At 44.8% G+C, this 13,149-nt stretch overlaps 2 protein-coding genes across 3 annotated transcripts in view; one reads left to right on the forward strand and one right to left on the reverse strand.

The window, feature by feature from the left end:
* LOC144502648 (uncharacterized) overlaps positions 1–13,149 on the reverse strand; it is a 217,417-nt gene that overhangs the window by 92,358 nt on the left and 111,910 nt on the right. The gene's annotated exons all lie outside the window — the stretch shown is intronic.
* Positions 1–13,149, forward strand: part of sxph (saxiphilin) — a 100,424-nt gene that overhangs the window by 70,661 nt on the left and 16,614 nt on the right. Inside the window, exons 9-11 of one of the 2 annotated variants that reach the window (XM_078226824.1) lie at positions 6,016–6,164; positions 10,527–10,617; positions 11,569–11,625. In XM_078226824.1, the coding sequence (XP_078082950.1) occupies positions 6,016–6,164; positions 10,527–10,617; positions 11,569–11,625 (297 nt within the window). The remainder of the gene's footprint in view (positions 1–6,015; positions 6,165–10,526; positions 10,618–11,568; positions 11,626–13,149) is intronic. The other variant, XM_078226825.1, reaches the window with a different exon arrangement.

Here is a 13,149-nt window from a genome sequence, read left to right on the forward strand (position 1 = left end):
GGCAGGTGGGACCTGTACAAGAAGGACGGGTTGCATCTAAATTGGAAGGGCATAAATATTCTGGCTGGGAGGTTTGCTAGTGTCACATGGGAGGATTTAAACTAGTTTGGCAGGGAACCAAAGCAAAGGTGAATTAGCTGAAGGGGAACCAGGGAGTGGGGCCAGTAAGACTCAGAGAAACAGCAGGCAGGGTGTGGTTGCTAATCAAAGAGGGTCTGGTGGACTGAAATGCATTTATTTCAATGCAAGAAGTGTAACAGGTAAGGCAGATGAACTTAGAGCTTGGAGTAGTACTTGGAACTATGATGTTGTTGCTATTACAGAGACTTGGTTAAGGGAAGGACAGGATTGGCAGCTTAACATTCCAGGATACAGATGTTTCAGGCAGGATAGAGGGGGGTGTAAAAGGGGTGGGGGAGTTGCACTACTGGTTAAGGAGAATAGTATTCTGTAACTTGATTTCTGTGTCTGTGCACTGTTTGAGAGCAGATATCCACTCCATCTGACGAAGGAGCAGTGCTCCGAAAGCTTATGGTATTTGCTACCAAATAAACCTGTTGGACTTTAACCTGGTGTTGTGAGACTTCTTACGAAGGAGAATATCACAGCTGTACTGCAGGAGGACACCTCAGAGGGCTCATACAGCGAGGCAATATGGGTAGAGCTCAGGAATAGGAAGGGTCACAATGTTGCGGGTTTACTCCCAATAGCCAGCGAGAGATAGAGGAACAGATATGTAGGCAGATTTTGGCAAGGTGTTGTGATGGGAGATTTTAACTTCCCCTATATTGATTGGGACTCACTTAGTGCTAGTGCGCGAATGGGGCAGAGTTTGTAAGGAACATCCAGGAGGGCTTCGTGAAACAGTATGTAGATAGTTCAACTAAGGAAGGGGCCGTACTGGACCTGGTATTGGGGGAATGAGTCCGGTCAGGTGGTCGACGTTTCAGTAGGGGAGCAGTTCGGGAACAGTGACCACAATTCAGTAAGCTTTAAGGTACTGATGGATAAAGATAAGTGTAGTCCTCAAGTTAAGGTGCTAAATTGGGGGAAGGCTAATTACAACAATATTAGGCAGGAACTGAAGAATGTAGATTGGGGGCAGATGTTTGAGGGTAAATCCACATCTTGCATGTGGGAGGCTTTCAAGTGTAAATTGATAGGGATTCAGGACCAGCACATTCCTGTAAAGATGAAGGATAAGTATGGCAAGTTTTGGGAACCTTGGATAACGAGAGATATTGTGAGCCTAGTCAAAGAGAAAAAGGAAGCATTTGTCAAAGCTAGGAGGCTGGGAACACACGAAGCAAGTGTGGAATACAAGGAAAGTAGAAAGAAACTTAAGCAAGGAGTAAGGAGGGCTAAAAGGGGTCATGAAAAATCATTGGCCAGCAGGATTAAGGAAAACCCCAAGGCTTTTTATACATATATAAAGAGCAAGAGGGTAGCCAGGGAGAGGGTTGGCCCACTCAAGGATATGGGAGGGAATCTATATGTGGAGCCAGAGGAAATGGGCGAGGTATTAAATGAGCACTTTGCGTCGGTATTCACCAAAGAGAAGGAGTTGATGGATGATGAGTCTGGGAAAGGGTGTGTAGATAGTTTGAGTCATGTTGAGATCAAAAAGGAGGAGGTATTGGAGTTCTTGAGAAACATCAAGGTAGACAAGTCCCCAGGGCCTGATGGGATATACTCCAAAATACTGAAAGAAGCAAGGGAGGAAATTGCTGGGGCCTTGAGAGAAATCTTTGTATCCTCACTGGCTACAGGGGAGGTCCCAGAGGATTGGAGAATAGCCAATATTGTTCCTTTGTTTAAGAAGGGTAGCAAGAATAATCCAGGTAATTACAGGCCAGTGAGCCTTACATCAGTGGTAGGGAAATTATTGGAGAGGATTCTTCGAGACAGGATTTACTCCCACTTGGAAGTAAGTGGACACATTAGCGACAGGCAACATGGTTTTGTGAAGGGGAGGTAGTGCCTCACTAACTTGATCGAGTTTTTCGAGGAAGTGACGAAGATGATTGATGAGGGTCGGGCAGTGGGTGTTTTCGACTTAGACTTCAGTAAGGCCTTTGACAAGGTCCCTCATGGCAGACTGGTGCAGAAGGTGAAGTCGCATGGGATCAGAGGTAAGTTGGCAAGGTGGATACAGAACTGGCTCAGTCATAGAAGACAGAGGGTAGCAGTGGAAGGGTGCATTTCTGAATGGAGGGCTGTGACAAGTGACGTTCCTCAGGCATCAGTGCTGGGGCCTTTGCTGTTTGTAATATATATAAATGATTTGGAGGAAAATGTAACTGGTTTGATTAGTAAGTTTGCAGATGACACAAAGGTTGGTGGATTGCCGATAGCGATGAGGACCATCAGAGGATACAGCAGGATATAGATCGGTTGGAGACTTGGGCCTAGAGATGGCAGATGGACAAATGTGAGATAATGCATTTTGGAAGGTCTAATACAGATAGGAAATATACAGTAAATGCAGAACACTTAGGCAGAGGGATCTGGGTGAACAGGTACACAGGTCACTGAAAGTGGCAACGCAGGTGGAGAAGGTCGTCAAGAAGGCAAACGGTATGCTTGCCTTCATTGGCTGGGGCATTGAGTTTAAAAATTGGCAAGTCATGTTGCAGCTTTATTGAATCTTAGTTAGGACGCACTTGGAATATAGTGTGCAATTCTGGTCGCCACAGGATGTGGAAGCTTTGGAGAGGGTACAGAAAAGATTTACCAGGATGTTGCCTGGTATGGAGGGCATTAGCTTTGAGGAGAGGTTGGAGAAACTTGGTTTGTTCTCATTGGAACGACGGAGGTTGAGGGGCGACCTGATAGAAGTCTACAAGATTGAGAGGCATGGACAGAGTGGATAGTCAGAAGCTTTGTCCCAAGGTGGAAGAGTCAATTATTAGGGGGCACAGGTTTAAGGTGCAAGGCGCAAGATTAAAGGAGATATACGAGGCAAGTTTTTTACACAGAGGGTGGTGGGTACCTGGAACTCGCTGCCGGGGGAGGTAGTGGAAGCAGATATGATAGTAACATTCAAGGGGCGTCTTGACAAATACATGAATAGGATGGGAATAGAGGGATACGGTCCCCGGAAGGGTACGGGGTTTTAGTTCAGTGGGGCAGCGTGGTTGGTGCAGGCTTGGAGGGCCGAAGGGCCTGTTCCTGTGCTGTAATTTTCTTGTTCTTTGTTCTTATTAAACTGTCTTTTTAGTTTTGGACTTTTCCTTTTTGTCAATCCTTGACTACACACTCACTGTTGTTGATGTAACAGCAACCCATGCCAGATAACTATTCACCTCCTTTATTTAACTTAGTAAATTATACCTTCATGCATGCAGATTGAGAACATGCAAGAGCTGGAGAGTAGCTGTGTGAACTCAAAGTACATTTAACATTAGAAAAGGCTTGAGTCGTTTGACCAACATTACTCTTTGGAATTGATATGAATTATAAGAATACTATTGTTGGAATCATGCAAAGGTCACCCAATGGTGATCTTCAATTATTTTGCGATGAATTGATTATTTATTGGACAACTTGTCAATTCAAAATTGAGAAGTGAATTTAATGGGAAACTTTAATATCAATATTTTGAGTGGAAATGGAACTAGCCACAAGTTCCTCAACTCATTGCATTCAATTTCTTTCCTCCCATTTATCCATAAATGTACATGAATATATTCTGACACAGTAACTTTGGTAGACAATGAGTGGCATTTTCTGCCAATATTGGGAATTATGATGTGCAAAACTTGGTATGGTGGGAAAAAACCAGCGGAAAATGAGTTTGGAAATGTGTTCTTTGACTTTGTTGGTGGGTTAAAAGCGAAAGATTAAAGGGGAATTTCCCGCATATCTATCTCGGGTGCTATATTTGCGTTCATTCACATCTCATGAATGCTCACTACACGGCCAACTTGCCGGAATCACGTTCCCTCCAAATTAAGTGCCCCACCAATGGATAATTAGGGCGGTCTGTTTCCCGACCATATATACGTGACGTGCTTTTGGCAAGCTTCACTTTGTCAAGAACCGCAGTCAATACTTGCCACCTTGTTCTCCTTTTAGAATCAGCACTCTCCCATTGTTATGTGTAAATGTGTGTGTGATAATCAACTATTCTTATCCCAGCGAATTATATCAGGATTCAGCTTTCCAGCTCTCTTTCCTATGAATACGTCATGACTCACATATTTCTCTCTCTTTCTCTCTTCCTTCCTTTCCCTCGAGAGGAGTCGACCTTCAAGCTAATATTTACAACCTCCTCCTCCCATACAAACATATAACAATAATCTATAAGAATTGACGTATTTGAATCTCTCAGTTATCCTAAATGCTGTGACCATGATCATTTGGATTGCGTGTGAATGGTATGGAAATGAATAAATGTATGCAGGTGGTGGGTGTTAACTGGCCATTCACCTGAGCCCCCTTAAGATAGAAACAGACTAAAACTGTGGTTGCTGGGTTAGGGAATGTCTGTGTAACTCTGTAAATAAAGATACAAGTGTGTAAAGATTGGTTCCAGTTCTATCATTCACCATCTGGTCATAGAGTCATCGAGGCTGACAGCATGGAAACAGGCCCTTTGGCCCAACTTGTCCATGCCGCCCTGTTTTTACCACTAAGCTAGTCCCTGTTGCCCTCATTTGGCCCATATCCTCGATACCCATCTTACCCATTTTCTGGAATAGAACACCAACTCCACACATTATTGAATGCTCACCAATTGAGAGTTTTATGAGTCCCACTGAAGCCTCATAAAGGACCAGAACCTCACCCAAACTGAGGTCTTCGATTTCAAGAGATGAATGACCTAGAGGTAAATGGCTGCTCTGAGAGCAAAAGACTACTAACAACACTTTATTCCTTCAACCCAGAATAGAGTTGCCAGAATTGGAAGAACACACAGACCTCAAAGGCTTGTAGGGCTGGAGGTGGTTGTAGAGGTTGGGAGGATTGAGGCTATGGAGGGATTTGAAAACAAGATGAGGGGGAAGAGGGCGGTGGTGGATAAAGAAGTAAGAACAGAAAATGCTGGTGATACTTAATATGTCGAGGAACATGTGCGGACAGAGAAATGTTTCTGGTTCATGATCCAGTTCAAGAATAATGCTAAAATCTAGCAGCAACACAGACATGGATGGGGGCTTCAGCAGCTGGGGTTGGGTCAAAGTTGAGTGATGTTGTAGTGGAGGAAGGAGGTGGTTTCAGTAACTGAGCCAGGGGCTGGAGTTTGTGGCGGGGCTCCGAACTTCCTAACGTTTAGTAGGAAATACTTGCTCATCCAGGCCTGGATGTTGAACACGCGAGGTGACAAATCCGAGGCAGAGGGTTCACGAGAGATGATGCTGAGATAGTCCTTGAGTCATTGGCATACATTTAGAATCTGACATGGGGCGGAATTGTCACTTATTTATGCAGAGTGTGGCACTGGGCGGGAAAGGCGGCATTGAAGCTGCCAGCCCCAGCAACTTAGTGTTTTAAAGATCATTGTTAAAGGCTGCCCTGGTCCACAAAAGTCAGAACGGAACCCCTCCCTGCCTGTAACCCCTCCCCCATGCAAATCCCCCACCACTCTGGCACTGCCTTCGGCATTACCCCCTGGCACTACCCCTGGCACAGCTCCCAGTACTGCCCGCACCTCCCAGAACTGCCCCCTGGCACAGCCTCCGGCATGCCCAGACACTGCCCCCTGGCACTGCTCCCGTGTCACTGCCTCCTGGCATCACCTCTTGGCACTGCTTGGTGTCCTGCATCAACAGTGGATGGATATCCACTTACAGAATAATGGAGGGAGGGTAGATAGAGGAGGTAGGTTGTATGATAAAACCCCGATCTAAAACGTCCAACCAGAACTCAGAACCACGGTGAGGAGAGAAAATTGGTGGGCTGTTGGTGAGGTGGGCTGTAGGAGGGGGTGACGGAAGGGTGGTGCTGCGATCATGGTTCTAAAATAAAATGTGCATTTTCCAAATGTGATATTGTGATGTTGTTCTTTGCCAGGGAGCTCCTTGGAGAACAGTATTGTGCGTTGGTGCTGTATTAGTGCCGCGGAGCAGAGCAAGTGTGAAGAATGGGCCCTGAAAACAAAATCCGACCCATTAGTCTGCATCCGAGGAACATCAATGAGTGACTGCATAGAAATGATAAAGGTGCATCATTTCACTGAATTTTAAATTTAGCATCATTGCAAAATCAGTACCTATCTGATATATACACTGTCTCTTTGAAATATTAGCATTACTTTGTCCTAAAGTTTCACACCACACTATAGGGAGGTGATGGCAAAATGGTATTGTCACTGGACTAAAAATCCAAAGACCCAGGGTAATGTTCTGGGGACCTGAGCTTGATTGCGAAATTTGGATTCAACATAAATCTGGAATTATAAGTGTAATGATGACCATGAACCTATCTGATTCACTGATGTCCTTTAGGGAAGGAAATCTGTCGTCCTTATCTGGTCTGCCCTACGGGTGACTCCAAGGACTCTTGCAATGTGATCGACTCTTAAAATGCCCTCTGAAATAACCTAGCAAGCCATTCACTTCAAGGACAATTAGGCATGGGTAATAAATGCTTGCCTTGCCAGTGATGCCCAGATCATAAAGGAATTTAAAAATTGTCCACGTTGGTTGGCATAGATATGCTTCCTTGAAGAGCATGAGTATTGAATGATATGGAGAAAGAACAGAGAATAGGAATTAAGAGGATAAAAAGTTACCATGGCTGACAAAATGGTGGAGTCAACTCAGTGAACCAAATGCCCACTCCAGTTTTTTGAGGACCCGTCTAAATCATATGTGAAAAAAAGACCATTATGGCTAGATCTGTTAAATTAAACAGCAACTTGTGCATGCAGAAATATATGTGTTATATGGCATTTATAATATAGAAAATTATCCCAAGATACTTCACAGAATATAAAATTAAAATGGGTGCCACGCTAAGGAAGGAACTATTAGAAGGGGTGACCAACAACTTGGTCAAAGAGGTGTCTAAGGAGGGTCTGAAAGGAGGAAAAGGCGGCAGAGAGGTTAAAAGCACCCTCTGATGGTCGTTCATGTATGTATATATATAAATCAACCCGGATTAAATTAGTTTGACTTTGTACCAGACTCCATGCTGTACACACCAATGCTTTTGTCCTGCAAGGATATCATTGCAGAGCATTCCAGAATGTGGAGCCTAGACAGCTAACAACATGGCTGCCAATGGTAGGGTGAAAGGAGTTGGGCTTGCACAAGAGGCCAGAATCTATCTGACTGGGATGGGGGAAGAGTTCAGGAGCTGAGAGAATGAGAATTGGGTAAGACAGGGATGAGCAAGAGCGAAGATGAGGAGGGCTTTAAACATGAGAATGAAATTTGAATTCAAAAGCCATTGGATGACCCATGTAACAGATGAAGGTTAGAGGTGGTGGGGTATTGGTTACATGCAGCAGACTTTGGGTGAGTGGATGTTTACGTAAGGTGGGGTATGGGAGGTTGTTTAGTTGAACAGTGAATCAGTCGGGACTGGAAGTGTTGAAGACACAGATGAGAGTTTAAGCTGTAGATTGGCTGAGGCAGAGGTGCTGATGGGAAATGTTGCAGAGATGCAAATTAGGCATTCTTTGTGGTGATTCAGATATGGAATCAGCTCAGGTTCCCATTAAGATCAAGCAGAGCCGTTATTTGGGGAGAGGTTGGCAGGAATAGAGATTGTAGTGGGGACAGAAGAAAATGTTTAATTGAAGCAAATGGCAGCTTATCCGAGATTGGATATGACAATGCAGCAGCATTGGAGGGGTTGAGTGGAGAGGTAGATTTGGGTATTGTAGTGCTCACACAATCAAAGCCTAATATGGTACAATACCACATAACTAAACCCCAGCACATAGAGTGCCCACACAACCGTACACTAAGACACACCCGCCACAGGCATATTACAGTGCTCACAACATGAGGCAGTACCCACATAATGGTACCCATTACATAGGATGGTAACCACATAACTTACCCTCAACATGGGGCAGTACTCACACAACTGTACCCACAACATGGGACAGTGCTCACATATTCTGTACACACAACATGGGACAGTATCCACATAACTGCACACACAACATAGGGCAGTACCCACATAACTGTACCCATTACATTGGGCAGTATCCACATAACTGTACACACAACATGGACAGTATCCACATAACTGTACACACAACATGGGGCAGTATCCACATAACTGTACACACAACATGGGGCAGTGCTCACACAACTGTACCCACAACATGGGACAGTGCTCACATATTCTGTACACACAACATGGGACAGTATCCACATAACTGTACACACAACATGGACAGTATCCACATAACTGTACACACAACATGGGGCAGTGCTCACACAACTGTACCCACAACATGGGACAGTGCTCACATATTCTGTACACACAACATGGGACAGTATCCACATAACTGCACACACAACATAGGGCAGTACCCACATAACTGTACCCATTACATTGGGCAGTATCCACATAACTGTACACACAACATGGACAGTATCCACATAACTGTACACACAACATGGGGCAGTATTCACATAACTGTACACACAACATGGACAGTATGCACATAACTGTACACATAACATGGGACAGTATCCACATAACTGTAGCCATAACATGGGGCAGTATTCACATAACTGTACACACAACATAGGACAGTATCCACATAACTGTACACATAACATGGGGCAGTATCCACATAACAGTACCCATAACATGGGACAGTATCCGCGGTCGCGGCCACGGGCAGATATCCATTCCATCTGACAAAGGAGCAGGGCTCCAAAAGATAATGGCTTTTGCTACCAAATAAACTTGTTGGACTTTAACCTGGTGTTGTTAAAACTCTTACTGTGTTTACCCCAGTCCAACGCCGGCATCTCCACATCATGTCCACCCCATAACATGGGACAGTATCCACATAACTGTACCCATAACATGGGACAGTATCCACATAACTGTACACACAACATAGGGCAGTATCCACATAACTGTGTACACAACATGGGGCAGTATCCACATTACTGTACCCATAACATGGGACAGTATCCACCTAACTACCCATAACAGGGCAGTACCCACATAACTGTACCCATAACATGGGACAGTATCCTCATAACTGTACCCATAACATGGGACAGTATCCTCATAACTGTACCCATAACATGGGACAGTATCCTCATAACTGTACCCATAACATGGGACAGTATCCTCATAACTGTACCCATAACATGGGACAGTATCCTCATAACTGTACCCATAACATGGGACAGTATCCACATAACTGTACACACAACATAGGGTAGTATCCACATAACTTACCCTCAACATGGGGCAGTACCCACATAACTGTATACACAACATGGGACAGTACCCACATAACTGTATACACAACATAGAAGAATCATAGAAACCCTACAGTACAGAAAGAGGCCATTTGGCCCATCGAGTCTGCACCGACCACAATCCCACCCAGGCCCTACCCCCATATCCCTACCTATTTTACCCACTAATCCCTCTAACCTACGCATCTCAGGACACTAAGGGGCAATTTTAGCATAGCCAATCAACGTCACCCGCACATCTTTGGACTGTGGGAGGAAACCGGAGCACCCGGAGGAAACCCACGCAGATATGAGGAGAATGTGCAAACTCCACACAGACAGTGACCCAAGCCGGGAATCGAACCCAGGTCCCTGGAGCTGTGAAGCAGCAGTGCTAACCACTGTGCTACTGTGCCGCTCATAACATGGAGCAGGAACCACATAACTGTACACACAATATGGGACAGTGCCCACATAACTGTACCCATAACATAGGTCAGTATCCACACAACTGTATCCCAAAATGGGACAGAACCCACGTAACTGAACACACAACATGAGACAGAACGCATGTAAGTGTATCCCAAAATGAGGAAGTGCCCGCAGAATCACAAGTTCAGGACGCACCTTTAGGAGTGAATGGATGAATATTGGCTTTAGGTAGAAAATGAAATATATTTTTTGCCAATCATTTCCAAACAGGATAACAGATATTGCCATTTGTTTATACCCTGTAAAATATTATAGTTGTGCTAAGATGACGTTGATGGAGATGAGGTAATTTGGCCTAGTGTTGCTCATCCATCAGAACAAATCCTGTGTCTCCTTTTAGGCATCCCACTTCACTTCCTCATTCAGAAATCCATCTCAGGATAGAGGGTCCATTTCTGATGAATGGTCACACTGACTCTGTCTGTCTCCACACACGCTGCCAGACCTGCTGAGCACTTCCAGCATTTTCTGTTTTAATTTCAGATTTTCAGCATCTGCAGTGTTTAGCTTTTGTAATCGCTTCCGTTTCGAAAGTTGAATTCTCTGTATGTGAGGGAGAGCCTTTTGCCGTCAGATTTAATCTTTCCTGTAATCTTGGAGATCAGACTCGCAAAAGCCTAACAAAGAAATTTCTTTATCTTGTTGAAGAGGGATGAGGTGGATGCAGCCTCCCTTGATGCAACTCATGCTTACATCGCTGGGAACTGTGGTCTTGTCCCTGTGGTGACTGAATATTACGGTATGTAACTCGGTCAGTTTGGCACCTTCATTTGTTTTGATGAACATTTGTAATTGAGTTGAAGGTGATCGTAATGGAGAAGAGATTGTGACTTGCATTCAGGAGCAATATCCAATGGTGCAGGTTAGGTGCAACACAGATTGCACATTTTTAGTCCAAGATTCCTGTGATGCATCTTCACTTCCAGAAATATGACTGAAGAATTCCAATATCGAGGCCCTGAATCCAAAGCAGATATTACTACACGGCCTCAGCTAAGGTTCTGGCTTTGGCATCAGTATCATTTCAGATAGGGAGCCAAGAAAACCCCAAGTGCGTACTGTATCATAGAATCCCTACAGTACAGAAGGAGGCCATTTGGCCCATCAAGCCTGCACTGATCACAATCCCACCCAGGCTGGTTTGCGTGATGGAGTGGGCTTTGTTCACGATCTTTCGTAGCTTCTTGCAGGTCTTGGGCAGAGCAGGAGCCATACCAAGCTGTGATACATCTGGAACTCCCCCAAGTTACCATCCCTCCCGGATTGTCATAGAGTCTCTCCCAATAAAGATTAGACTCCAGGACTAGGCTGAGAGTGTTCCAGGAGGAAAATCATTGGGGGCAAAAAAATAATGTTTTCCATCCTCTTGTTTCTTTACTTTTGTTTACTAGTTACAATAAATGTTGGTGGGTAAAACGTTGTTTGACTGGAGATCAAATGATGAAACTTCCAGCAATGTATCCAAAGGGGACAACCCGACCCCAGTGCAATGTAAATATACCCTTTGTGCCCCTACATATGGCTCACTTAATGATGGTAATTATCGTGCAAGACTCGTCCAATGTGATGCGTATTCACAAACACATTCTCACACAAAGCACCTTCACGTCACACACTACACCAATATTGTAAACCACGTGCAAATCTTTCAGCTGGATGTTATTTAAATGTTATTTATTCTGTGTTCCAGGGGAAAAATGTGCAACAGCGAATGGGAATAACGGAGAGGCTCACTTTGAGGCAGAAGGTATAGTGCTCATAAACACCTTAAGAAAAATAGAACAAAAGATGGGCTGAAGGGCCTTGCTTTACGTGACCAATCAACCTAACCCGCACATCTTTGGACTGTGGGAGGAAACCGGAGCACCCGGAGGAAACCCACGCAAACACGAGAAGAATGTGCAAACTCCACACAGGATCACACAGTGCGGCACACGGGTAAATGGAGTACTGGAACTTCAAGAAAGCCATAGCATTCCCATCACCTACACCATACCCACTTATCACGGGGAGTCACTCATATCGGGCAAATACAGCGGGCAAGTTTCCAACACTATCTGGAGATCAAATGATGAAACTTCCAGCAATGTATCCAAAGGGGACAACCCGACCCCAGTGCAATGTAAAACTCTATGAAAAGTAAGATACTGCGGATGCTGGAAATCCAAGGTAAAAAATGCTTGGAATATCCAACAGTTCTGGAAGCATCTGTGCAGAGAGGGAAACACGGAGAAGTCTGATGGAATGTCTTTGACCTGAAACATTAACTCTATTTCTGCCACCTCTGATGCTGCCTGACCCGTGGGGTGTTTCCAGTAATTTTTGTTTGTAACTAGAATCTAAGGATTTGGGGTGTGATCTGAAAGTCCTCTCCTTACATTAACATTGGCTTGATGGGGTGGAGCGAGTGGGGGAGGGAATATTGCCAGTTTCAAGTTGCAGCAATCACCAACGTAGTTAATGACAGACACATCACTGAGGTGATCACACTTTAACTAGGTGTGAACAGCCACTTGAATGGCAGAACAGGCTTAATGGGGCTGATCTCACCAAAAAATGTGCCGAAAGAGCATGAAAAGAGGAGAGAATCACACCCATCTTCGGGCGAGCTCCCAGAAACAGTCGTACGGCACTTAGAAAAAGAAATTAGACAAGGTGTGATTCTCGCCAGTAGGGGTAGTGGGCAGAGCCTATTCATACTGGGAAGCTGGCTGCTGGCTCTAAGGGCAACATTGCGCAGTGTCCTGATCTCCCAGTGTATTGTGTACACTAATATTAAAATAAGCAAATTAATATTTAAATAAGTCCACTGATTACACTGGCAGAACGGAGCCAGTAACATTGTGAGAGGTGAGAAACCGGGTGCAAACCCATTTTTTTGCCTCTTGCGGGATCTTACTAGCTCACCACACCGTTGATCGGCATGATGAACTGGTATGATTGCCCCCCAATGTGTTTCAACACCAATGTAATTGAACCTGATAGTGTTGGAAACTTGCCCGCTGTATTTGCCCGATATGAGTGACTCCCCGTGATAAGTGGGTATGGTGTAGGTGATGGGAATGCTATGGCTTTCTTGAAGTTCCAGTACTCCATTTACCCGTGTGCCGCACTGTGTGATCCTGTGTGAAGTTTGCACATTCTTCTCGTGTTTGCGTGGGTTTCCTCCGGGTGCTCCGGTTTCCTCCCACAGTCCAAAGATGTGCGGGTTAGGTTGATTGGTCATGTTAAAATTGCCCCTTAGTGCCCTGGGATGCGTAGATTAGAGGGA

Source organism: Mustelus asterias, chromosome 13, assembly GCF_964213995.1.
Source record: "Mustelus asterias chromosome 13, sMusAst1.hap1.1, whole genome shotgun sequence".
In the NCBI taxonomy this organism is placed as follows: Eukaryota; Metazoa; Chordata; class Chondrichthyes; order Carcharhiniformes; family Triakidae; genus Mustelus; species Mustelus asterias.